At 37.3% G+C, this 26,255-nt stretch overlaps 4 protein-coding genes across 11 annotated transcripts in view; 2 read left to right on the forward strand and 2 right to left on the reverse strand.

Moving 5' to 3' along the window:
• The window catches only part of atl (atlastin), a 37,324-nt gene extending 31,248 nt beyond the window's left edge, over nucleotides 1–6,076 (forward strand). For all 5 annotated transcript variants that reach the window (XM_053757591.1, XM_053757590.1, XM_053757592.2 and 2 more), the window contains one exon: nucleotides 232–6,076. The gene's annotated coding sequence lies outside the window, so the exon portion shown is untranslated. The remainder of the gene's footprint in view (nucleotides 1–231) is intronic.
• Nucleotides 6,077–6,168: 92 nt separating this feature from the next.
• On the reverse strand, nucleotides 6,169–16,408 carry LOC128677046 (atlastin-like). Of its 2 annotated transcripts, none has more exons than XM_053757607.2 (12): nucleotides 16,070–16,408; nucleotides 14,629–14,840; nucleotides 14,074–14,223; nucleotides 13,345–13,500; nucleotides 12,566–12,715; nucleotides 12,099–12,237; nucleotides 10,888–11,072; nucleotides 10,399–10,620; nucleotides 9,377–9,480; nucleotides 8,573–8,717; nucleotides 7,445–7,511; nucleotides 6,169–6,780 (listed from the first exon to the last, which is right to left on the reverse strand). In XM_053757607.2, the coding sequence occupies exons 1-11, from the start codon at nucleotides 16,074–16,076 to the stop codon at nucleotides 7,461–7,463; spliced, it is 1,521 nt and encodes a 506-aa protein (XP_053613582.1). In that variant the 5' UTR covers nucleotides 16,077–16,408; the 3' UTR covers nucleotides 6,169–6,780; nucleotides 7,445–7,460. The 2 variants fall into 2 exon arrangements, with proteins under 2 accessions (XP_053613582.1, XP_053613581.1); XM_053757606.2 differs by having other exon boundaries at nucleotides 8,607–8,717; nucleotides 16,070–16,406.
• A 103-nt stretch (nucleotides 16,409–16,511) lies between these two features.
• Nucleotides 16,512–25,894, forward strand: LOC128677042 (uncharacterized). Of its 3 annotated transcripts, none has more exons than XM_053757589.2 (9): nucleotides 16,512–16,609; nucleotides 20,796–20,891; nucleotides 21,353–21,524; nucleotides 22,146–22,593; nucleotides 23,057–23,344; nucleotides 23,807–23,993; nucleotides 24,550–24,897; nucleotides 25,127–25,232; nucleotides 25,512–25,885. In XM_053757589.2, exons 2-9 carry the CDS (start codon nucleotides 20,801–20,803, stop codon nucleotides 25,735–25,737), a joined length of 1,866 nt encoding a protein of 621 aa, XP_053613564.1. In that variant the 5' UTR covers nucleotides 16,512–16,609; nucleotides 20,796–20,800; the 3' UTR covers nucleotides 25,738–25,885. The 3 variants fall into 3 exon arrangements, with proteins under 3 accessions (XP_053613564.1, XP_053613563.1, XP_053613562.1); XM_053757588.2 differs by having other exon boundaries at nucleotides 16,519–16,633; nucleotides 25,512–25,884; XM_053757587.2 differs by lacking the exon at nucleotides 16,512–16,609 and adding an exon at nucleotides 20,170–20,415 and having other exon boundaries at nucleotides 25,512–25,894.
• LOC128677049 (uncharacterized) lies at nucleotides 17,721–19,901 on the reverse strand. The gene is made up of 3 exons (XM_053757617.1): nucleotides 19,286–19,901; nucleotides 18,988–19,134; nucleotides 17,721–18,093 (listed from the first exon to the last, which is right to left on the reverse strand). The coding sequence occupies exons 1-3, from the start codon at nucleotides 19,709–19,711 to the stop codon at nucleotides 17,797–17,799; spliced, it is 870 nt and encodes a 289-aa protein (XP_053613592.1). The 5' UTR covers nucleotides 19,712–19,901; the 3' UTR covers nucleotides 17,721–17,796.
• Nucleotides 25,895–26,255: the final 361 nt, after the last annotated feature.

A 26,255-nucleotide genomic window follows, 5' to 3' on the forward strand; every position in this document is an offset into this window, starting at 1 on the left:
GACGACACATAACGGTGTGTCGCCATTTCTCATACTGACCACAATTCTCTGTCATGAGGAATACGACAAGGAAAAGAAGAAAAGAGTTGAACAAACATAGTAGTTTTATACAATACTAGCTGCGCCCCAGGGCTTCGCTCACGTGGGAATTTTGGGCTAAAAGGTATCAGCACACCACTGGTGTTATGACGAATTCTGTCACCCTCATTGAATTGTATTTGTCACGTGCAGGGTGCGGCACGTCGTCGCCGCCGCCGCCGGTGCAGATGCGGCGCTGCATCCTGCGGCCGCTGCCGCGCCACACGTCGCCGCCGCGCGGGGGCTCCGCGCGGCTGCAGGCCTCCATCAACCGCATGGACCTCGACCTGGCCCGGCTCGGGCTCCAGGTCGCCGTCTACCTCAAGGGGGACGAGTACAAACTGCCTCAGTACGTCCCCTTTGTTTACCCCAGGCCGAGGCCTATGAGGAGACTCGCGTCCGGTGGCTAAGTGTGTTCGCTAGATGGCGCTGTTTACCGGTCGAAGTGTGGTGTTTAAATTGAAATTGGCGCAGTGTATCGGTGATACGAGCGGAGAAAAGTGTGTGTCAGTCAAAATGTCAAAAATTGTGATGTGTGAAGTGAAATTAGTGATTTTTGTTGGATATAATTTTTGATAATACCGAATATAAAAACCCAGGTTTTACACTTTTCGAATACTTTATTCAAAATATAAGAAACAATTCGTCAAGATTCAATAGTAAAAATATAAATTTGACAAATAAAGGAGAAACAATAAAAATTAATCGACATTTAAAATATCTTATATTTTGTTTCCAATTTAATATCATAACAAAAAAAATGTTGAAAAAACCTTTTTGCAATCTATTTACAAATCATATCCAACTTGAAAACTATTAGTAGCTTAAAAAAAATTAAGTGAATATACCACCATGACATGGTGTTTAAAATTGTTGACAGATATACAGTTGTGGGTGAAGGATAGTCCAATATGGTTGTTTGTACAGTGTCTAGTTAAATTTTATGTAATTACCTAAATTAGTGTTATGGCTTCATCTGTATTTGATGTTTATAAGATAATATTACACATTCTACCTTACGAGATGTTCTATAACTAACCTAAAACTGATACTTTGAATTATGTCACTGCAAGAATAATAATAATCATACAATAGAAAAAAGTCCTTACTACTTCTCATTCTTTTATATACCTGCATCCCTTTCTAGAGATACGGCAGATTACATCGTAACTATAATTTTGATGCTCAATTCATTCATTCGCAATGATAGTCTCTATAAACATCTCCTAATTGAGCGAATGGGATATTTTTAAAATATTTTCATATATTCTATAACTCAGACATATATTCTATAACATCAACTACATAAAAACAATATTAGATATCTCTTCCTCAGGTTCAGTGTGTAATATTTGCTTTATTCAAAACTCAATACTTACAGGAATGCGCTGGCGATGAAGATGGTTGCTATTTTTTCAGTGAAGTGTAAAAATTCGCAATGTTTTTCGTAGCTACCGGTCCCTTTCTTGTGATTGAGTTTGTAATCAGGAATATAGCTGTCCTAATCTTGTCATAAATACTGTTTTTTATTTTATTACTGAATGTTATTGACAATCTGCCGTCTACAAAAGCTAATACTTGGTTAGCACGGCAACTTATTGAAAATATAATCGAGATAATGACAGTACGAAAGTTTATCATATATATATATATATATTTTGGGGTGATGTTGCATAGTCTGTATTTTAATATTGTAATTTAATAATGTGTTAGGCACAAATATCTACCATGGCAGTAATTTTATTGTTTGTAATGACACATCTGTCAAAATAAGTTGTTTGCGGAATGTCAAAATTTAGCTGAAAACCACATAATTCACAGGTGTGTCCTTACATGAAAGAGAAATCGGACACTTGTTGCTCAGCACACGGTCAGAATGTAACTTATATTGGCATTATGTAAAACATGACCAGAAAAATCTGCCGTATTGCTTACTAGTTATTGCCCTCGGCTCCGTCCGCGTGAATCCATTGCGAAAGCGGAACAAACATGATTTTCATATAAACTTTCACTCCCCTTTATAGTCACTTGGGGGTTCATTTTTGAAAAAAAAATGTAATCTGTGTTTGAACGGGGGTCTTTAACTATATGCATGCCAAATTTCACCATAATCAGTCTAGAGATTTAGCCATGAAAGCGGAACAGACAGACTTTCGCATTTATAGTATGGATAAATATATACTGTAACACAAAAACATTCTTTATTTATTATTTATTGCCAAAAGAGATACATATCGCAGTAAAGGCGCAAGGCGGGCTTAAAATTTTATATGGCAACATCAACTGTAGCAAAATCAGCTAAAAGGCATTTTTTTTTCTGGTCAGGGTAAATAACAGTAGTGTACAGAATTAAAATTTCTATTGTAACTTTAATGTTTGTATGTCTTTATGTACCCTAATCACTGTCAAAATAGAAGTTTTGATAAATGTTATCTTTGTAATGTTAAAATAATTAAAGCTCGGTAATGTTATATAAAATGTAAACATAATTCAGTATAGTCTCCTTTTGGTGTGCAAATGACATAATCTAAAAAATAGTATAGGTTTAACATTATCAGAAATATCAAGTAACTTGTTTATCACAAGAGCTCATTAAAAATAAGCCGGATATTATAATTGCCAAAGAGTACAAACCAATTAATTGATCGAAATAAAATCATTCATTTAACTTAATAATCAGACTTTCATAACTTAAATTATTAATGCAATAATAATTATAAACTCATATATATGGTGTTTCGCCCACCAAGTCCGCCGCAACGGTCCGATATCCGATAAAAATCCGACTGCAAACTTAACTATTGTTATAATACTGAATATTGTTTCGGTTTGAATCGAACAACTGCAGCTCAAAAGTTGCACTAATTCGGTAACCTGGCGATCGAATTATTGATACAACGGAGTTACGAAAATTTGATTAACCGAACTAATGTTATTATCTAGATGTAAATATGTAAACGGATCCAATACTCCGAAGGTGGCCGAGACAGACGTTCGTAAGTAAATATATATCCTGTTTCTTCGGTCCGTTTTATTTACGGGATAACGGATCCGGCGCGTGTCGGACACCGCGGACAAAAAGTCTAAAAGTAACCAATCAAGATATAATTGAAATTTCAGTTCAGTTATGTAAATAATTCGCTACGATACATATCTAGTAATATTGTATGTTCACAGACGATTTAAGTAATATTAGTCCGACCCAAGGCTTTGTCTACCCCGGGATGACTTTATGTAAGTGTTTATACCAAGCGGGATTTAAAAATTATAATGTAGAACTCTATTACTTTCACTCGTGAAGAATAGAGCGAGATGTGGCATTTTGAACTCAGACGGATTTTTCATTAAAATTTACTTGTAACTAAGTAGAATAATTTTTGAAATGTGTGAGCGAGTGGTATCTATTGATATATGGTTAACCCCATTTTGAATTATTGGTATAAAGGCCTGTGTAGACCGAATGCGTGGCGGTCCGCGTTTATTACATGGAATTGAAATACATGCGCGTACGCACCGTGGACAACCACACTCCGTTTGCGCATTCGATTTGCCCCAGCCTTAAATATATATAAATGCATGTGCCAATTGAAAATCAGAAGTGTTTACAATATAATTAGGATTATTGTGTTCGTTGTGGAGTTCAGAGTTTATTGTTGTTTAACTTACATGGGTTTAGGTGTTTTTGTCTATGGTTACACTTGCCAATACGATATGGCTTCCACAAGCTGAATTAGGGAGAGATAAATTAGCACACGATACAAAAAAACTGTACATTTTGTTGTAGAGAAGCCAACTGCCTCTATTGATTTAGTCGGCTCGGGCAACTATTAATATAGTTGTCTCGGCTGACTATATTAACAAAGTTATTCTTCTCACAACTTTTTCGTATACCAGTGAGATTATTTCGGTTTTGTCTTTTACTTAGTAAATTTTGATCGAATTAAAGAAATGACTTTGTTTAGGCGCACTGAAACATATTCCCTAGTCCAGTTTAGTGGGAAGCCGTCTGTTCGGAGATGCGTGCTACAGTATTGCGGTTGTGATGACTACCCTCTATTTTTTAACTGTCTCTTACGTATATTATCATCCTTGGAGACTTGGCCAATATCTGCCGTTACAAGGAAACAAAACTATTTTAACCATTTGAAATTGAATAAAACGCGATACAAACGAATATACAAAATTGTTTTATAGTTTAAAATTGACACGTTGTCTTCGAATAAACAACTTAGTAATCGGCGAAGTTCTAACCCTAAGTTATAAGCATATTAATGAAATGCAAAATCGATATAGAAAAAAATCTTGACACTTTTTTATTAACGTGGTGTTTTAATCATTGCGTAAAAAGAAACCGAACGTTCTTGGTGAGTTTGATCGCTCTTGCGCACCACTGGTCACCCGCGATTGATTGATACACACATGATTTCCGACACGGTAGTCAGGACTCACTATTGGTCGAGCACTGGTGATTATTTGACTTATCGTTTAATCAAAGCTACGTACAACTACACAATACAGGTTAAAATATATATGATCATTACTTGTTATTTACTTAACTTAATAAGTAACCTACCCTTGACGAAAAACTACTATTTGTAGTGTTATCAAAATTTCATACATGAATTTAGTCGGTAAAGCCGACAAAGTCTGAGTCGCTGAGCCGATATTTATTTATTTATTGCTAACAACCTCAAAATAAAAATCAAAAACAATTGAACATCTTGACTTTATGTGCAAGCCGCCACACTTCAGACACACACAAATTTTTGTACATAATCTTGTAAATAAACGCCGAAAGTGCCTGTCTTCCATTTTTTTTTTCCTATGGGCATTCAAAAAGCTCCAATGTGCCAAACTTTCGCGGACTGTTTTTGGCAACCTTGATTTTATTTTTGTTCTGGCTAGTCAATAATGTGACTGCTTCATTAAATTATGTATTATTTTTATGGTAAATTTACGTGAACTTAGTTCCCTGTGTTTTTTAAACATTTGGCTTAATATAGCTTAACACATTGCTACTAAGTTCATGTAAACAAAATATTTAAAAAATCTTATGAAAAATAGAGAGTATGTCAAATTATGTTATGTTATTGTGTATTGTTATTAACATGTTTGTTTATAGGCGGTGTGTATAGTAGGTTAAATCGTGTTAACATTATGTTTTTTTAACTCCTGTAGACTATGTTCGAATTAGCGGAATCACTACGTCGTGTTTGTATTCCGCATTGACAAATTTCAGCTTTGTATCTATATAAATAAAGCTCAAAATTATCATGCACTTTCTTTCTTCACTTTATTCAATAGTTCTACAATTACTAACATTATATGTATGAGAACAACATTTAAATTCGTCAACGCGAAGTTCTGACATGACGTAATAATTCCGCTCGTCCGAACGCAGACTTGTTACTCGTGAACACTGCCATAACTGGCATTTACTTTTTAAAACCGAATTAACTTTTCAAATCTTAATTAATTTAATACTGGCCGGTTATGTCATTGTTTTCGAATGAACATTTTTTCCCATTCTATTTTTTAAAAAGCAATTTGCGGGTTTGCACGCAAACACGCTTTTTGTGGCCAGCTCGTTCGATCGGTTTAAAAATTGTGTATATAAACATTTTATTGTGAAAATATTAATACACTAGTTATAAAAAAAATGTTAAACAATAGTTATATTCGGGTTCTGTGATTCGCAGACCATAAATAATAGAATTCTAACCATAAATTCTGTATTAGAATATTTTATTTTTGCCAATAGATCTATTTAAACATTTGACGAGCAAAATGTGAATCTTTTGCGCGCCAAAATAAAAGTTGACGAATTGAAGTTTTATTTTATCAAATGTTTTTATTTGATGTAGATATGTATAAAATAGAAGACCGGTCGATCGCCGCTCGCGCTGGTCGTATGCTCAATGATCACTTAGTTTTAATCTAGACTTATTTGTTCCAAGGCACATTTACACTACCCTAAATAAATGTTAGTTTGGTACAATTAGACTTTTTATTTCGTATAATATTCCTTTTAGGGTATTTGGCAATAGGAAAGTCTTGAAATGAATGGGGGTAATAAATAAAAATCAGAAATAAAAAAATAATGTATTTATTGCAAAATACTCAAGTTTCTTAATTAGTAATTAACAATAAGAATTTAAACGTTACAAGAATGTTAAAATTTTATTGTGATTTTATCACAGTGATTCAGTGGTCAGTTTTTAATGTCCGTCCTAAGTTTTATTATTTTATATGGCATATAAATAAAGCAAGCCTGGATTAAAAATGGTAGAGTGTTTCGATAATTTCTAAAAAACTTTTATTGTTATATATATGTAGATAGAAATGTATAAAAAATATACAAATTTCAATAGGAATCGTAAGCATCAATACCAAAGTTTAAAGGCACCGTAGTGGCATATTACATTCCAATTCCACTTGACTAGTAAAGACAGCCGCCATTACTTCTAAATTCATTAGTACTAATGGAAGGTCAAACTTTCTGCTCTGTTTGATAAATCATACAGAACTTTCTAGAAATTGCTCGTGCAATATTTTCTTGTCAAGATGGACCGCAAACTCATCTAAGTGACGGTTGCTAACTATACCTATCTAATTTATTGTTAGTTATGAATTTTTATTTGTGTATCCAGCCGTCGTTTCCGCAGCTAGTCGGCTTGCAGGACCAACTGCTTGGCTCAGCGTCTGAAAATAGCAATTTATAGACATACGGAAAACAACGTTTTTTTCAACGTTTAATAACGTATCACCACATACCTATGTATGCTTATATGCAGTTTGTGAGAAATTACTATTTAATTAAAAAAAAAACACGTGGAAAAAGTGCCTGTAAATTTCTGTACAAATGATTTGAACTTAGATTTTAAAAGCTACGCAGCGGTTTTTGTTGCGGGGTTTTAATAGTGTGATTCCTGCGGACGGTTTCTGTATATAATTTACTACGGTTTAACCCGAGCGAAGCCGGGACGGGCCGCTAGTTCTGAATAATATAGTGTGGTTTCCGTGCTGGACAATAACTTTAGTATAATAAGAGCCGATTTCATAGCAATTATACATATATATATATTGCGCGGTTTATGCAACACACAAACAGATGGCGCTAAAAAATGTGTTTCACAAGTGTTGGATACGGCTAACTGGCACATCATCTAGGTTTAGATTATCTGTCAGATTATAATATGTGGCCGTCCCAATTAAAAGGGACCTCATGGCGGCTGGCACTTAGCTTTATTGCCGTTGTTCGAACACAAAACAACGGCAATAATGGCGTAAGTGCCGGCACATTGGGTCCCTTTTTATTTGGACGGCCACATTATACGATACATATTACGATATCAAAAATACTTACATAATTCTTTAAAGTATTAGCCACGTCGTCTATCTGTAGTCCCGTGTCTCTCATGTTTCCACTGATCCTGAAAAGGAAATGATTATTTAACATGACGACCTCCGTGGTCATCATACCGGACTGCTACAGTGGAGTTCCCGGGTTCGACCCCGTTCTGGTCAACATGGAAAATGATCTTTTTCAGATTGACCTGGGTCTTGGATGTTTATCTATATATGTATATTTTATAGAATATAGTATCGTTGGTTTAGTATCCCATAACACAAGTTTCGAACTTACTTTGGGGCTAAATCAATCTGTGTGATTTATCCCTATATATTTATTTATTTATTGCTTCGGGAACTATGTGAAATAGTGCCCGAATATGATTTAACACCCCATCTATATATAACTATGTAATGTCCAATTTCTCTATTTAGTTTGGTTGGTTAAGAATGCTCTATTGCGTAAGTCTACCTTCCGTATATATATTTTTGTAATTTTATGTTTGAAGTTCCGGTGAAGGAAAACATCGCGAAGAAACCTGTACTCTAGTCAATAAATTTATCATCTAATGTGTGAAACGGAGAAGGCTATGGCAAACCACTACAAGTCGTTATGTATACATGCTTCAATTCACTTAATGATTCCGACTGAAAGAGGAACATATTAATCATTCATCATCATCATGGCGTGCCATCTTCGAATTGAAGTTTGGAGGTCAGCACACGGAAACCCTCGCGGCTTTGGGCCGCTATTTTCAGTTGATTGTATCTAAGTCCGGTCCAATCCTTTATGTCATCAGACCACTTACGTCGAGGGCGGCCAGGAGATCTTTTGCCGGATATTTTTATTCTTTTGTAATAATCATTACATAGTATAAAACAAAGTAGCTTCCCGCTGTATATCCCTATGTATGCTTAGATCGTTAAAACTATTTAAAACTACCTACGCAACGGATTTTTTTGCGGTTTTTTTAAAATAAATAGTGTAAATCCTTATTATGTTTTTACCCGAGCGAAGCCGGGATGGGCCTCTAGTAAATAATAAAATCGTTTATTGTTCTCTCCGTCTTACGTTTGAATTGGAAAAACAAGGAGACAGATCGGGACCTGATAGGTAAATCTGAATATAGGGAGGTTGGCTCACCGACATTAGCATCTTAAGTAAAAGGAAGTTTGACCTGCTGTAACCCCACAAGCCCAGCGTCACCACGCTGAGTATGGAGAGGGTCTGCCCGACAGCCACCAGCGTCTGCACGCCCAGCGCCGAGCCCACCACGCTGACCAGGTACCTGATGTAATTGTATTACTTATAAACATAAATATATTGGAATCATTTATTTCAGCCAAATGTGGCTTTCGAGGAGAGCAACACATTTTTTTGCGGTCCGTTTGATCCTATCAATAGAACTCGTAGAACATTACGTCGAACTTTATAATTTTTTCTCTGCTATTTCTACTCGTATGACAGAACGATTTATTTTATCTGTTCTGTTGTTCTACCAATAGAATTAACGGATATTTTCTCAGATTAGTTCTACTAATAGAACTCCTCGGTGGCGCAGTGGTAAGGTTCTTGCCACTGAACCGAGAGGTCCCGGGTTCGATCCCCGGTCGAGTCATGATGGAAAATGATCTTTTTCTGATTGGCCCGGGTCTTGGATGTTTATCTATATATGTATTATGTTATAAAATATAGTATCGTTGAATTAGTATCCCATAACACAAGTCTCGAACTTACTTTGGGGCTAGCTCAATCTGTTTGATTTGTCCTAATATATTTATTTATTTATTTTTCTTTTTTACCTCCGGTATATTCTCGGTAGATTATGAAAATTCGGCTTTCGGCTGTTGATTTCACAACCGGCCGACTTGCTTTAATGTCCTTATTTGTAGGTTGTTGTCCATGTACATAAATTGTTAAATAATTAATATAAATGATGTCGCGGACCCGAGCAGAGCGAGCGCCAGCAACACGATGGGCGTGCCCGCCATCTTGAATATGTTCTTGCCGTCGTTGTGCGCGCGCAGTTGCTCGAAGGTTTCCTCTAATTCCTATAATATGTCCATCCAATTATATTAGTTTCATGCACTGTAATGTTTTATATCTGTGGTTTCATGTCTCTCTCTCTCTCTCTCTCGCACACACATACACTTGACTTGTGTTAACTATTATATTAATTGTCTAAAAAATAACTTATTTGTTCATTTCAACAGCAAAACGTGTGTATCATTTATGACTCAACATCTATCGCATGTATTTGACAAATAAATAATGGTTTATTTCTTTCCGAGCGTTTTCCCGATTCCTTCCTCAGCCGTTGAGCGTCGGAGCCTAGGGTGCGCTTTCTTACTTTTTCGTCTCCACTTCGCACGGTCGGCATCCCTAGTTATCAGACCATTGGCACGCATATCAACCTTGACGATATCATATTATTGATCGACATATTATACAGTAACGAAAGTTTATAACAATGTAGTCTGTCTAAAAAGAAGGCAGCTCTGGCAAACAAGAAAGTACAACTATATTGAGGACGTGTTAAGCACATGGCCTTTTAAAAGGCCCGTCTCAGCTGCGTTTGGGCAAAACTTTAATAAATCATACCTACACCCAAACCTTCGCTCAGGATCCTATTTACTGATGTCAAAAGCATAAAATCCGTGCAGTAATTTTTGAGTTTACCGCGAACATACAAACAAACGCGACCGACGATTTTATAGGTATAAGGAAGTAACGGCATTTGCTTGAGAAAAATTGCGTGATACTATAATTTTTAATATATGTATAACATCTACATTTGTCAATTGACGTCTTTGGAGAAAAGGCCGAGGTGAAGTTTGTTGCGTCGCTTCTTCTTCACCTGCGCTTTGGAAGTCGGCAGTAGGTAGACTAAGTATATTTTTTTTGCCGTCAATAATCTTATATTGAATAAATAATTTTGAGTTTGAATAGAAAGAATACTGTTCTTTTACCTTTTCGAGTCTCTCATTATATTCTTTGGAGAACTCCCCCCCGCCCATCTTCTTCCTGCTGACGAAGGCGTGCAGCGCCTTGTCCCTCGCCCTCCGGTGCTCCTCCTGCAACCTCCGCGGCTCCAGGTAGGGTCGGGTGCCTCCGCAGACCTCCTCCATTATGGTCTCGTACACCTCTTTCGCTTCAGCCACTGCTGAGAGATTGTTTGCTTCTGCTGTCGCCTAAGAAAGATAATGCGTTTTAAAATAAGCACGTGTTTGAATCATTTATGGTACTAGCTGTTGCCCGCGGCTACGTCCGCGTAAATTTTCAACGGGAACAGTTATTTTTCCCGGATGAAATCCTATGTCCTACTCCATACTATAAACTGCATCTATATGCAAAATTTCAAGAAGATTGGTTGAGTAGACACAGCGTGAAGAGGTAACAAACAAACTTACTTACTTACCTACTACTTACACAAAATAGACTTATTAAAACGTACTCACCTCCAGGATAGTCTTAGGCTGCGGCAACTCACTGCCGTTGAAGATGTTCATGTAGGAGCGGAAGTACTGCAGCAGCTCGCGCGCCCGGACCTGCTGCCCGCCGATCCTCTTGGGGACCAGGCTGTGCGGCGCCAGCAACATCGGCACCAGCTGCTTCAGGTACAGCTTGAACTCTGGGCTTATGTCTGGACATTGGGAAACATTTTAACGACACAACATTTTATTATCAAGGAAAAATAAGCCCCGACATGCTGACGCCTGGCCGGCTTGTTATAAATCATAACTGAAAAGTTTAAAATTTAAAAGTTAATTCGTTCCGCAGTCTCCGAGAGTTGGAGTCCAAGGTTCACATTGCTACTTTTACTTCTTCACTTTGCAACATCTTCGGTATAAGGAATGCCATATTTGCTATCATATCCTAGTTAATATTAAGCGAAAGTTTGGATTGTTGTATGAAAATTTCTATGACCTTATTGGTATACAGAGTAACATAATAGCAAGCAGTGAGTAGTATTTTTAAACCCCGACTCAAAAAGCGGGGTGTTATAAGTTTAACGTGTGTATCTGGTGTTCCTTTAGTTTTTTTTTTGTGTCATAGATAATTTTATCCCGAGTATTCTTAGCCATGTTCCGTGAAAATCGATTTAGCCGTTCTAAAGTTGTAGCGAAATGAATATTGAAAGTCGGGGTTTATTTAATTTGTCTAATAAATAAACTTGTATGGTGTCAATCACATGCGAATAATATTTAAGAGTGTAACACGACGTTTGTACGCACCCTTAGCTTGGCGGTGGTATCGCGTTTTACTAAATAAGGTGTTGAAAACGTCGCGGCCAATCAGAGCGCGAGTACGCGCTCTTTACCATATTTAGCTATAGCCAACCACTAGCGGCGTCGTCCTAAGGCATAAAACCCGTTCGCGTGGGTTTGCCGAGGTCAGTTGTCCTAGTTCACTCGAGGTGCTTTTCCCTCCCGGGCACATGTAATTGATACAAAGTGAACCTATACTTCGTTGTTATAATTTTGTGTGTCAAAATTAAAATAGTTATACGGTGAAATTTGTGGATTTTATTAAGAAATTTACCCCAATAACACGTTTAACAAGGGTAGAAAAAGTACTTCTCTTTTTTATGACTATGAGTGTCCGGTATAGGCGTTCCTCTCAATATAAGTATAGCTATTTAATTGTTCAGTTCATGATTTAGTCTCACCATCAAGTTTCCCGTTGAAATCGGGGTTGGTTGCGACCCGGAGGCCGGGGTGCGGCATGAGGAAGCACGCCACCTCCTCGAAGCAGGCCGCGATGTGGCGCCGCAGCGTCTGCAGCTCGTGATGCTGGCCTTCGTGGACCTGGACATAGGCAAGATACTCCTTAGTAAAATTATAAATGCGAAAGTAAGTTTGTTACGTCTTCACGCATCTACTCAATCTTCTTGAAATTATGCACACATGTATTTTGAAGTATGGAGAAGGACATACCTTTCATCCCGGACAAATTACTATTCCCGTGGGAACGCCTTAACCGATTTTGATGCCCCACGAATTTAAAAATTCTATTGGCAAATCGTACATATCTTTCAAATCCCATCAAATTCGAACCAACGGTTCGAAAGCTACCGCGTTACAAACATATATACAAAAATGTATTTATGCCCCAAGTCAAATTGTAGACACTTACCTCCAGCCTTTTGCTAAGCAGCCGCTGCCCCCCCTCCGCGCCGTAACCGTATTCGTAGTTGTAACTCCAGTCCCGCACTAGGAACTGAAGCCTCTGGAACGGCTTGCCGCTGCTCTTCTGCTGCGCCAGGCTGCCGTAGTCGGTGAACAGCTGGAAATATGTAGGGCTTTACTGGCACACTAGCGCCACATTTTTGTCATCATCATAATACAGCTTGATGTACCTGAACACAGAAGGATAATTATTCTGCTGTATGCCTGGATTTTTCATGGGATACTACCTACACATATACTTACCTACGTAACATATTTTTATAAATTTCTTATAAATTATAGCGTAAACTTTATCATTTCAGAGTGACTATGACGGAACTCCATATGTTAACAAGATGGAAAACTCAGATCTTGCAAGATCTAAATTAACACGAAACAAAATAGCTTTTATTCATGGAATTAGTAAGTACTCCGTTACAATTTGAGTTTATTTTATTATAGTTTGTCAGGTAATTTGTTGTAATCTTTCATGTTGTACGGAGTATACCATACAAACTACTTACCTACTAATTCCACGCTTTTATTAAAGTACTTCTTCTTTTTCCTGTCGATGGCATTTAACAATGTGAACAAGTCAAATCAGTTATTCCTTATATTTTGTTGCATCCACATAGACATTATCACCACCCCATACACATTATCTGTATGATTTAATGGTTGACTGTTAGATAATGCTTCAGCATTAACCTACTTTTAAAAATAGTATTTTGTTCAATAAATATTCACCTGTAAATGCTGCAAGTCATCTTCCTCAATGTTCTGCGAGAGATTGTAGATCTGGACTGACGAGAGCATGGTGGACAGCGCGAATATTGTCGCGTTGTCTTTCACCGTGGACTGGCTGTCGAAGGTGCCTTGCGTGTCCATCAACAGGACTACCACCTGACGGACATTCAGTGCTTATCCATCATTTTAATATCAATTCACATATTGTGTTGGCATCATCATGTAATTTAAGAGCGAGGCTCTTGTCGGTGGAGTTCCTTCCATTGTTCTTTATTCATAGCTAATTCCTATACTTCTCGATAGTAGTAAATTGTGTTGGTAAGAAAATTATTATCAACGGCATATTATTGTGTCGACGACAACATGGTATACATTTTTCATAACGTCATATATGTGGTTCTACGACACTTCTGTTCACTTTCAAAAAGATTATAATTTACAGAATTGATGATGGATCTACTACTACCTAAGTTGATCCCTTATTCACATTAACATTCTTCTCTTTATAATTGATTCACTAAAACTAAAATGTCATGTCTATGAACATAAAAGATAATATATACAGCGAAACGTGGCCTTCTAGTTTCGCAAATCTTGGCTCTGCCTAACCCGTAAAGGATAAAAATATCATATTGTATCTGTGTCAGAAAGGATGTAAAGAAAACAACTATCCGTAAGCATAAATCAGCTAGTTTACGGCTTTTGAATGCTAAGTTTGCTGGAAGATACCTTTTCCCCATTATCAAGGGTGGCCTTAAAAGGCTGCGACCACAGGTGCAGGCCGGTGGTGTCTCGTTCAGAGCCCCCCCTCCACGGGAACCCCTTCAGAGGCTCGTCTTCCGCGCCCACCCAACTATCGCTGCTTTCGCCCAGGTTGTACTGAAATCAGAGCATTGAATATAGGTATACTTTAGTTTGAGAAGTAAGTTTGAGACTTGTGTTATGACGATTGACTATATTTTATAATAAATACATATAGGTATGATAAACATGCAAGACCCGGGCCATATAGAAAAAGTTCATTTTTCATCATGAACCGACCGGGGTACCCGACCCGAGACCTTCCGGTTCAGAGGCAAGCACTACGCCATCGAGGTCGTCAAATGATGTAAATAATAATGATATATACAGTATGACAGTGTCTCTTGGATATCTGTTTCCTCATTGTTTGGTAGGCTTGGCAAATTCTTCTTCTTACTTAAGAGCTATGCTCTTGTCGGTGGAATATACGCCACACCTCTTGTAATATTATCAAGAGGCTTATTATCAAAACGTCAAGCTAACCTTATGGTGCATGTATCTGAGGAAGAAGTCGAGCAAGAAGGACTTGCCCTTCCGGAAGGCGCCGGCCACGGACAGCACCACCACAGCCCTGTCCTTGATGTCGTCTCTCAGCAGCAGCCTGCTGAGAGCTTCCTCATCAAGAATGAAGGTGTGTTCAGGACCAGGCACTACTACTTGGATGCCCTCCCCTGACGACGGGTCTTCTGGTTTTACTGCGAATCGGAGTGGAACAGTTTGGCGTGTACTCCCGGCCTAAAGTAGAACCGCTCATCCATGGATGTTGTAGGAGGCGAATAAAGGGCATGACCTTGGCAGCAGATATACAACTATAGCCGGCAAACTATCAATCCTTTTTGGATTCCCAAAAGGAGGACGTTAGGCAGGTAACGGCCGGTCGTAAAACCACAGCCGAATCTTAAGATTTACTAGTTACTCGTAAATTTTTATTACTCCCTGTGTAATTATCGCCCTACAACCCTTACAACCTTAGTCGCCTCGAATGACATCCACACACATCCTATACATATTCCAGGTTGGAACCTCACGCCTAACAGCTGTGTATTAATATTAGTAATTACATTCTTCATGATACGGTAACGATAATGGACTTTACGTGCAGTTATGTGGAGCCGGCGCAACGACCGGGCATTACATAATGCGTACGATGGACATACAAAGTTTAATCATATTAGTTACTAGTAGCCCGTGCCGGCTTCGCTCGGGTTAAACCCTCATATAATAAATTATACAACTAAAACTTCCTCTTGAATCGAGTGTGTTATTATAACATTGGTGTCAGATCATACTCAAGTCACCTAAAGGCATCTGACAAGACATGTACTATTTAGTGGCAGTAGATCTAACCAGTCTACCAGTGACTTTTGTATTTAAGTTGAAGGAAACAGAATTTGACTTATGATTTATTATCATAGTAGATTAGGTTATCTAGTATCAAAATTTAAATCAGCTAGTTAAACAAACGTACTTATAGCTAACATCCTACAAACTTGTTAATGATTCACAATCGCAGATCACAATCGTCAACACGAAAAAAAAATTAATATTTACTACATGAGGTCAGCGATGTGAACATTGGCAATAAATGAGCAGACATTAAGTGGTCACTCCCTTGCGACTCGGCCCAGTCAACCATAATTTTCATCGTCTATATATAAACACAAGATTTAGTAGTAAAATGCTAATTTTCTTCCCTCATTTCATTGAATAAACTCAAATAAGTACATATATAGGTACATTAGTTCGCTAAAAGTATGACTCGAACCGAATAAAGTAAACGCATCAACTATTACACCTAATAAAAACAAGAATGTATTCCATAAAATGATTTCAATCACGTCTACTCTGATTTAACCGACTTTAAAAGTAAATGTAGAAAGTAATAAATAAAATTGTAGTATTATATGACAGTTCCAATACTTACTAGTCATGTTTTGATGCAAATGAGTAATATAAACACGAAATAAACAAGGAATAACACAGTCGTTCTACATGGGCGGATGCCTCGCGTATACTGACTGCAAAGAAGGTCAACTTATGATGTCAGAAGTGTGTCTCCACAACGCACCATGCATGATGTCATTAGCTATTCGGATAAATGTGTGAACTGGTACATTGTTGATCTCACTGCTGCTTCCGTTTATCACAATAGATTTTTTATAAAATTATGCATTTTTATTGCCTTTGATTTTGTGACACTTTTAGCCAGATATATCGATTGCAAATGATTTTAATATTTATTGTGGGAATTCCAGTGGGCTACGTTATGTCGGAATGTAATTTCAAACATAATCACGCGTAGGTATATAATTTACGGAGTGGACAGAGTCTCGTCTCGAAATCGAGATACTTATCTAGGAGGCAACCCCATATAGGTACCTACATCAACGTAATATGTGATCACTACCTCTAGTCAATCAAAAATAAAATGATTTAATATAAGTACCTGTCCTACTCATTTACGGTAAAATTATCTGTAATAAATAATGTAAGTAATAGACACTTTATTACGACCTAGGTGGGTCTATCTACTATTTATAAATATTGAATTAAATGTAAAACGGTTCTTTCGCAGACCGTAAATGCCGATCAGGGGAATGTGTGATGTCATTATGCAATATTTTACCTTGCATTGTCCTCGCATTCGAATGGAAACGTGCATTGCTTGAGGATATCCACTTTCGTTAGGCAACTGCATTTATAAATAGTATATGTACTCGTACGTACAGACAGACAGATCATAAAATCTAAAAAATAAACAATACGCAATGTGGCGTGTGGTTCCGCCCTAGACTAGAATACCACTCACCACCTCTCCTTCTGTGGTGGATGTCTTACGAGACAACTAATGGACACGCCGCCTTGACAGAATAGAAGCAACGATAGTTTTCTCACGGTTGAAGTTAAGCGGCCGAAAAAAAAATTGGAAAATCACAGCTGAAATGCAAACCCGCACTAACCCCTCTGAGCGGTTAGTACCGGTTTGCATTGCACTTCTCACCATCGAATCGATTCCAAGTGAAACGCAGCGAACCAGTCTTATTGCAATGTGGTTGTCGTTGCGTCACAATGGCGCAATAAGATTGGTTCGCTGTGTCTCACTTCGAATCGATTCGATGGTGAGAAGTGAACTGCAAACCCACACTTAGCCCAATCTTTATTTACTGGCCCCTGTACAGTCAACAGCACATCAATCTACCCAAATTCATTGCAAAATCGTCTCTATTATCACGTCCTGTAGGTTCATGCAGGGTAACTTGATGTGCTGTTGACTGTACATGGAATGCATCGTGCGTGTAGACTGACGTCACGCTCGATGAAGCAGACAGAATTGTTACCTTTTTTTAAAAGATTGTATCTATTCTTGATGTATCTCGGCCAAGTGCAGTTACTTACTATTTTATGACTTGATTAAAAAAATAATGATATTTTTTTTTTGTGTTTGGAATTGAAATAAAACCAGCCATGTGCAAGTCGAACTCGCGCACGAAATTTTTAATTAAAAGTATTATAATAATATAAAGTACTTATAATAAAACATAGTAGGCAGGGACACAAGAAAAAAAAACTAAATATTAATTAATAAATTGCATTGATTTATTTAACATTTCTTAAAAATATATACATATTTACAAATCATCATCAACTGTATTAACTAAACATTTTTTTTATCACAGCGTTGTATTCTTTCGTTATCTTCTCTACTTTGGGCCTGATCTGACTGGCTTTGTTCTGAGCAGCTTTATCGTTAGGATCTAGTCGTAAAACATGTTGTATGTCCACCCACGCTTCCTCGTATTTGTGTAGGCCAATATAAGCTGTGCATCTCCTGTATAGAGCTTTTAAGCTATCCGAGTCGTACTTGAGAGCTTTGTTGCAAAGTTCTAATGCTGCATCGTACTCTTCAAACTGTAGTTGACAATGTGCTAAGTTGCTGTATAATTTTATCTATAAAAGAAATTGGCATGTCAATTGAGGAAATTTTAATAACTTAATAAGCAAACTTGTAATGTACATTTAAAATAGTGACATTTGAGAGATTTAAACACTCAAAAATCAAATCAAACCAAAAATTCATTTATTCAACTCCAAAAGTTTACAATAAAATTACGCCTTACAACAATATACCTAATTTGCACACATAATAACACTTGTTGGAGTCCTAGAGACTCAAACTAGGCAGATGCCTGTATCATGGGCCACCAGGTCCCCTTGATACTTCCGGTTTTGTATAACTCATTAGAAAGTATGAAGTTAAAATTACACAGTTTTTTTCAGAAATTTAGAATTTTCAGAATTTTACATTGGTATATCCTAAATGCTCTCTGTAGCCTCATAATCCATATCTTTAAACCATTCTTTAACTTTTTTCCTACAATAAATCCATATTTTTATTAATCATATTACAAAGCATGCTTCCACAGAACCCATAAAATTTGGCTTCAAATGACGTGTTTACAAATTAATTAAAAAACACTTAGTAAGTGTAAAGAAACAAACACTTTGTAGTCATTATAGGAGCTCATAACAATCAATTAAAACTGGTCAAACTGAATGGACAGTTAGTCCTATGGAACTTTCACAGAAAACACAAATAAAATAGATCGCAATGAAAGTTATGCATAGACAAAAATTGTCAGTGATGAATTAACTAGCTGTACTGTAAATACTATTAAGTAAGTAATATACAATTTTCAGAGGGGAGACACATTATCATCAGAGTAGAAGGGAAATTGTTTGAAACAGTCCAAAAATGGGAGAGAGATCAGCCGTCTATTGCTTGTGCTGGCGTCTTCAACCAGGAAATAATAATGAGAGTAGGAAGTGCATACAAAGCCATACCTTCAAATCTATCAGTTCCTTCACAGTCTCCTCATCAATGATCTCAGGATCAATTGGTTCTATAGCAGTCACAAACTTCAGAGCTTTGTTGAATCTCTTGAATGCATCAACTATCCTCTTCTCACTCACAAGTTTTACTCCACAATCCTAAAATAATGGAAAAATTCAATTATGATAAAACACTGGTATCGCTTTTGAGACATCAAGAATTTAAATGTACTCCATTATAAGCTGTTCTTTACCTATTTGTTTGGCTACAAATAAACATGTATCTATGAAAGTTAAAAAATATTTAAACCTTATGATGCAAAGCTGTCTCCTGCAACCGTTGCCAACTCCAATCGCTGATGAGTTGCTCCTCGGTTACCTCCCGCAACTCAACCTTACAGGATATCTCCTTCACCAACACCTCTGCTCCATCATTATACACCATATTCACTTCACAGACCTCCCCCAAACACATTTGCTGTAACACTAATTCAAAATCTCTATCTAAGAAGCAGTCAGAATCCCCAATCAAGACATTGCCATCAAAAGAATCACTGAAGATACGACTTTCCGATTCAATGTCGCAGGGCCCACCATCGTTGCAGCATTTAATATCAGTTATCGTGATCCTGCAGCGGGAATCCTCGTATGGGACGACCGTGTAGTCGCCGGGCGTAATGATTTTCTTTCGCAATTCTCGATCGTGCCTTGAGCTAACAACTGTTTCTTTGTCCATTTCGATATATGGTGATGATGTATTCAAGGAATGGGGAGTCAAATTTTAATTTATAATTCAAAAGTGACCAAAACAACAAAAACATCAATCCCAACCCGAAATACGATACGAAACCTTATGAAACAGACAGAACTTCTGTCACAGAAGCAGTGAAATTCTTATAGTATGACAGAATGTGACAGCCGCAATCAAAGCAAGAAAAAAACAAAAAGAGACATTTGATTGTTTTGGTGATTAGACAGCAGACTTCACTTTGACATTGACAAATCTGCCCTCTGCCTTTGCCTAGCAGCTAAAATTTGCAAAAATAGTACATGGATTACATAAAACTTGAACATATCTGATATATTTGATAAAAATACTAAAATGTAGGCAAAACTTGAAGTAAATTGTGCACGGAAATTGTGTGCAAAATATTTTTGTAAATAATTCTGGCTTTTGAGAATTTTTTTTGTCAAAATCAGCTGATTGTCACTGCTGTCAATGTCATAGTACCAGATTTTACAATAGCGCAAAAAACTTTTTGAAATTATTTATTTATTTGTTTGTCTGTATCACAAGTGAATATTACTAAAACTAAACTTTAAAAATAGGTTTCATCTTATATTGATTTCTAATACACAGCGAACTGAATAAAGTTAATTCATTATTTTAATATTTATGTAACCTTAAAACAATTTCAACAAAAATTTCTCTATTAGCAGGTAAGTTTACAATTATAATACGTTTATTTCTTCGGATTCGTTCACGTATTGTAATTTTCATCCTTTATTTATCTCATAAAAAATCTTTAAAAATATATGGGTCTAAAATTATAAACATAACCTAACACAAGAAAATCTTATAGTACATCCCCTAGTGCAGGCCCTACTACAGGCACCAAATGGCATATAATGGTAATTCATTGACCCCATTATGGTATGACAATATTGTTATAAGCATTTTAAATTTAATACTCAGTGCAAATATTTATGGGTTTAAATTTTTGTTTACTCAGTAGTACAAATATCAGTGCTCTCACATCAGTAAGATTTTTATGTTAGCAAAGTCATAGAGACATAACTGTTATCTAAATGATTTCCAGAGATAATGACCCTCCTCCTCAAGAGTGTGTGGCGCTCCCTCCTGAGGAACTCACCCCTCAACAAGTCACTTGCCTCCAGCAGTTTTGTTTCATCAGGTACTTTGTTCCATTCATTTTCATGAATATGCCAAATATTAAATCCATTAGTTATTTTCATTTTTTTCATACAAACTTTGCCCTTAAGGTAGGTTTATTTTTGTCAATATAAAAATTAATATTTAAATAGGTGCTGGAACAGCGAGAGACACGGGCGGAGGTCACAGGCGCCAAAAAATAGGCGCGTGTTCTATTCCGTGCCAGCGCTGCCGCGAAAAAATGGCGCCGAAAGTGGCTTTTTTAGACGCCGTAATTTAGGCGGCTGAATATAGTCTCTGTCTAAACCTGCCTTTATTTTTAACTCCTTCAGGGGCTGAGTACTAAGTGATCACATAGATTAATTAGATAAGAAAGGATTTTTCAAAATTCTATAAGGGCGACTAGTTAGTCAACCTTGTTCTCAGATCTTTATTTCTAAAATAATAATAAAAGTATCCTAATTTTATAAATGTTTCCATCAGTGTCGACAGAAACGAGCCGCTCCAAGCCTCCAGATGCGGTTATGTCGAGTCTGAAGTCTGCTCCAAGCGCAAATGACGTGTTGGCTGCGGTGCAAGCTCACCTGCCGGCGATGACGCACAAGCACATGCTGCAAGCGCTGCGCTCACTGTTTGAGCTCCACAAGTCTGGCAAGTAAGTCTACTTAATAATGTACTACTCAGTTCTTGCGCGGCCCGATCGGACTGCGAACCCATTAATTTGTCTATTATCTCGTACCTCAAAGGCTTAAGAAAAAACAAATGCGTGTCGACGAGTCAGCGAGGGTTCTGTAAAGTTTGCTTTTTATCTGTTGCTGATGTTCTTTTAGATAATGTGGCTAGAATGACATCTCACTTCACTACTCCCAGTTACTATAGAGATTATTATTGACTATATGAAGCCCCGGGCTTCCCGTAGGAATATCTAGAAAAAAGTACCCTATGTCACTCTGGATTAATGATTTCCTACCGGTTAAAGAATTTCAAAAATCACTTCAGTGGTCCTGAATATTATCTGCCAAATAAACAAACATATAAATTATCTTTTTATGATATGAGTGTTGTAGTGTATATCTGTTGTACATGGGCTGACAGTCTAGCCTGCTTGAGCCTGATAATCTAAAAATTAACCTTGATGAAGATTCCTGATTATTTCTTCAGGATTGTTGTGTTACGCTTTATTATTTGTTTATTTTCAATCACAACAATAGAGTTAAATATTTGTTGAAATATCGTAGTTTTTAATATCAATCGTGGACCAACTTCTTTGTTCTAGATACCACGACGAATTCGAGACAATCATGAAGAATCCGGCATTCAAAATCCTATGCCAGAACTTTAAAAAATATGCTCCATCTCTTGAAGTGAACGAAGCTATTGAAGCGACAAAAGTTTTGTCATACCTCAAAGTTCCAGTCGACTCACTGATAGTTCAAACTATGCTACAGCTAATACGATGTAACATCAACATGATTAGTATACGGCAAATAATGTTTTTAGACTTCGTTTTGAATAGATTTGATACGAAGAATAATTTAGTTGATGCATTGAAGTTGGCTCTTCCGTTAGCGTTTCAAATACATCTGCCTTTGGAGTTGGATAAGGACGATGTGATGTTGTTGAAGGATATGTTGGCTTATTGCAGCACGCATGATATGCCTGATCGCTGTATAAATAATGTGGTGACTGCGCTGTTGTTGCATGACCAGGCTATTAATGCACAGGTAAATAATTTTTAAGTATTAATTTGTTAGTGTATCAATTACGCACCTCGATAGTCTTTTTTTAAGCTTAGACAGTACGTTCGTAGTAAAAATTATACTACACTAGATAAAGGATTTTATCAGGAAATACCTATTACAGTGTTCTTTTGAACCTAGATGCCACAATTTACATAAGCTAAAACGGTGGCCGCCAAAATAGTAAATTGTGAGTACATCGTATAATGGATAGTAGCAAAATTCGTAATACCATTTTCACTATTTTCGATACCTAATAAATAAAAGAAATTGATAAAAATGTAATGGTAGGTGGCTCTAGTGTGCGGGTTAAATAAAGCTGGTTATTTTGCAACACGATTGCACTTTTTAAAATATTTTCCCTAAAATTGGGTGAATTTTGAACATGAAATATTTTGATTTGTCCATGCAGACTTTTATTCGCTTATCATAAAAAAAAACTTTACAGGTCGCAAAATCTATAATCTGGTCTTTATGCAACGTGAACTGCACGGAGGAGAGGTTTCCAACAAGAGTGCAGCTTCTTCACATTTGCTACGACATCTTAGCCCAAAATATCGACCAGTTGATCTTTGACGACATCCTGAGAACAGCAGCGAAGTTGAAGGGGAGAGTTATGGAGAAGCATCCGGAGTACTACCACGAGCAGCTGGTGGACGCTATAGCTGACTACGCGGTCGATCAGAATGTCGGCTTCGAGAAGGGATTGCTGCTGGCTCGAGTTCTGTCCAGAATTGTAAGTTTTTTGTTTTCTATTTTATGATGTGTGATACATTTTGTACTTATGTATACCCGCTATTGTATTGTCTTGAGTAGGTTTCTCTTGCTCTTTCATATTTTAACGGAATATTGAAGTGGTTGCTTATTTTTCGTTTCGATTTAATCTTCGCTACCGACCAGACGACGCAGCAAACCATTCAACTAAACAAATTCAAATCCATACTGATATTATAGAAAAGATTTCTATTTTTGTTTGTATGCATAAACTCAAAAACTACTGGACCGATTTTTATGAAATTTGACACAGAGATAGACGAGATGCCCAGAAGTAACATTACCGAGCGAAGCCGGGACGAGCTGCTAGTTTATACAAATTACTACTTTACCAAATGGATTCCACTCAATTAACTTCGATTAATAACGTCCTAATAAGTCATCAATAAAGAAAACAGAAACTGGAACATTGCCATTATTATAGGCGCACACTCACATGGGTCTAGTGGAGTACCTCTGCCAACTGGCGTCGTCCTCGCCGACCGCGCTGGCCAGCGCCCGCACCAACGTGCTGTTCAGCTTCGTCAACTGTCTCTCCAACAACAACTACACGCCGGAGCCCGAGCGGTGGGCGGCGCTGCGCCGGCAAATATCCAACAATCCTGTGCTTGGTTTGTACATTTACTACAGTAAATAAATAAATATATAGGTAAGTCACACAGATTGAGCTAGACCCAAAGTAAGTTTTAGTGTGTTATGGGATACTAGCTCAACGATACTATATTTTAAAACAAATACATATATAGATAAATATCCAAGACCCGGGCCAATCAGAAAAAGATCATTTTTCATTATGACCCGACCGGGGATCGAACCCGGGACCTCTCAGTTCAGAGGCAAGCACTTTACCACTGCGCCACCGAGGTCGTCAAACAGTCTGTCGAGAAAGTGAAGAAAACGTATTTTTGACGAAATACATATTTTTGCCATTGCAATACCAAATATAATGATCGAGATTGGTCGATAAACAGCCAGTGTTGCCAGACAACAGGAGACAGCGCCCCGGTTTATATACCTCTAGTGTCATGCACCATCAGACGGGCCGCATGTTTTTTACCTTCTTAATAGTATAAAATAAAAATGTTTTCCTTCTTATCAATTAAAATTTCAACTGCATGTGTAGCAGTAGAAAGTTGAATAATAATTTAACCAAGAAATCTTTCACAGATGCAAGAAACGCAGCCCTACCATGGACGAAAATATGTTTAGAACTCGCTTCACTCGGCCATTATGAGGACAAGTTACTATCTCGAGTGTTCTCCGAAGACTTCCTAAAGGAATACCTTTCCAGAGAAAACAACACTCTAGATTACCTCCAATTGTTAACCCTATATGAGGCCGTGAAAGCGTTTCACAGCGATCAGTTTTCACTGCCTCAAGACGTGATAGATACAGCGAAGTCATTGTATCCAGTACATGCGTACACGGATCTGTTAGAGGAACATCTGTCGAGGGGTTTGGGCAGTCAGGACTATGTCGTGAAGAATGTGGTGCTGCCTAATGGATTCGTTGCGGGTATGTGATGGTCATTGGACACAGTCACTTTTTATTGGGTTACTGTTAGATCCGTAAATGACGCCTTCTTACCTAGATAATCGGCCCGTGGTCCCCATGAATTTATCGTCCCCTTTGTCGTCTGTTTGCATTTTATGAATAAATAAATAAATGACGATAGCTATATTTATTTATCGTGGTGATAATATTGGAAAAAGTCTTTTTAATATAAAAAAAAATGTATATCCAGATCTACTGATGTGTTTGAAGAACAACTATCCAATCCAACTGCACAGGACGACCAAAGAAGTGAAGGTGCCGTTAGAAGCCCTAAATCTACCTCAAGGAGGCGTTACGTAAGTCTTCACTACTTTCGTATTCATAAAATAATAATAAGTGTAAAAAAAACACTGTTCACGATATGTGTCTGATCAGATTTTATTTATTTAGATAGGTACTTCTATTTTTATTGGGTTGGGTTTCGAATAATTGAAGTTATATGTAATTACTCTCCGTGTACCTACTTCATCATCACTATCTCAAGAAGTTCAATGTTGGACAACTTGGGATAGTAGATCTTTCATAAGCCGAGCGATTGAATATTAAATATATATATATTTTCGTTTTGTTTTCAGAGTGTGTGTAATGAACTTCAATCAAGGCTGTTTCTCAATGAACAGCAATCGTCTGCGAGGCACATTCCGTCTCGTATTGGACATCTTAGAAAAGCTGGGCTGTGTGGCGGTCCCTGTGAACTCCAGCGAGTGGCTCAGCGCACCGGCGCACGAACGCACGCCATATTTGCTGCGCGAAGTTGGCTACAAGTGCGGCGAGTTCGGCATGAAGCTATGTGCGACTTGATTTCGACGACACAATGATGAACTGTGATTCGAATTAAATTCAAAATTCTAGTGTTAAAAGAAGTAGAAAGGAGTTTCTGTACATATTTTCTATTGAATAGAAGAGGTTAATGATGTTGTAGGGAAAATTACAAAGTTGTTAACAAAAAAGTGCCTTTTTTTTAAAGATTCGTATGATTTTTTTATTATTATTATTCGCAAGGACCTTAGCCCATACAGATATGGATGATACACTGTTATATCATAGATGCATCTCTATATGTGTAGCAGTGGAGCGATTAACTAAAGATGAATTTAGGGTGTAATAGTGATACAGCATGGTCATGCTGCAAGTGTTATAGACACAAGTTACCATTTATATAAATAAATCAGAGACCGGACAAGCCGTTCGTTTGCTTAATCCTTTGAAAAGCTTTCCCATACTCTTGTGTCTCCTGTTCAATGGCTAACCCAATCCAATGACTATCCCATATGGTGAGGCTAACCCTTTCAAAGGATTTCCCATATGATATGGCTAAC

The sequence above is a fragment of the Plodia interpunctella genome, chromosome 17 (assembly GCF_027563975.2).
Source record: "Plodia interpunctella isolate USDA-ARS_2022_Savannah chromosome 17, ilPloInte3.2, whole genome shotgun sequence".
In the NCBI taxonomy this organism is placed as follows: domain Eukaryota; kingdom Metazoa; phylum Arthropoda; class Insecta; order Lepidoptera; family Pyralidae; genus Plodia; species Plodia interpunctella.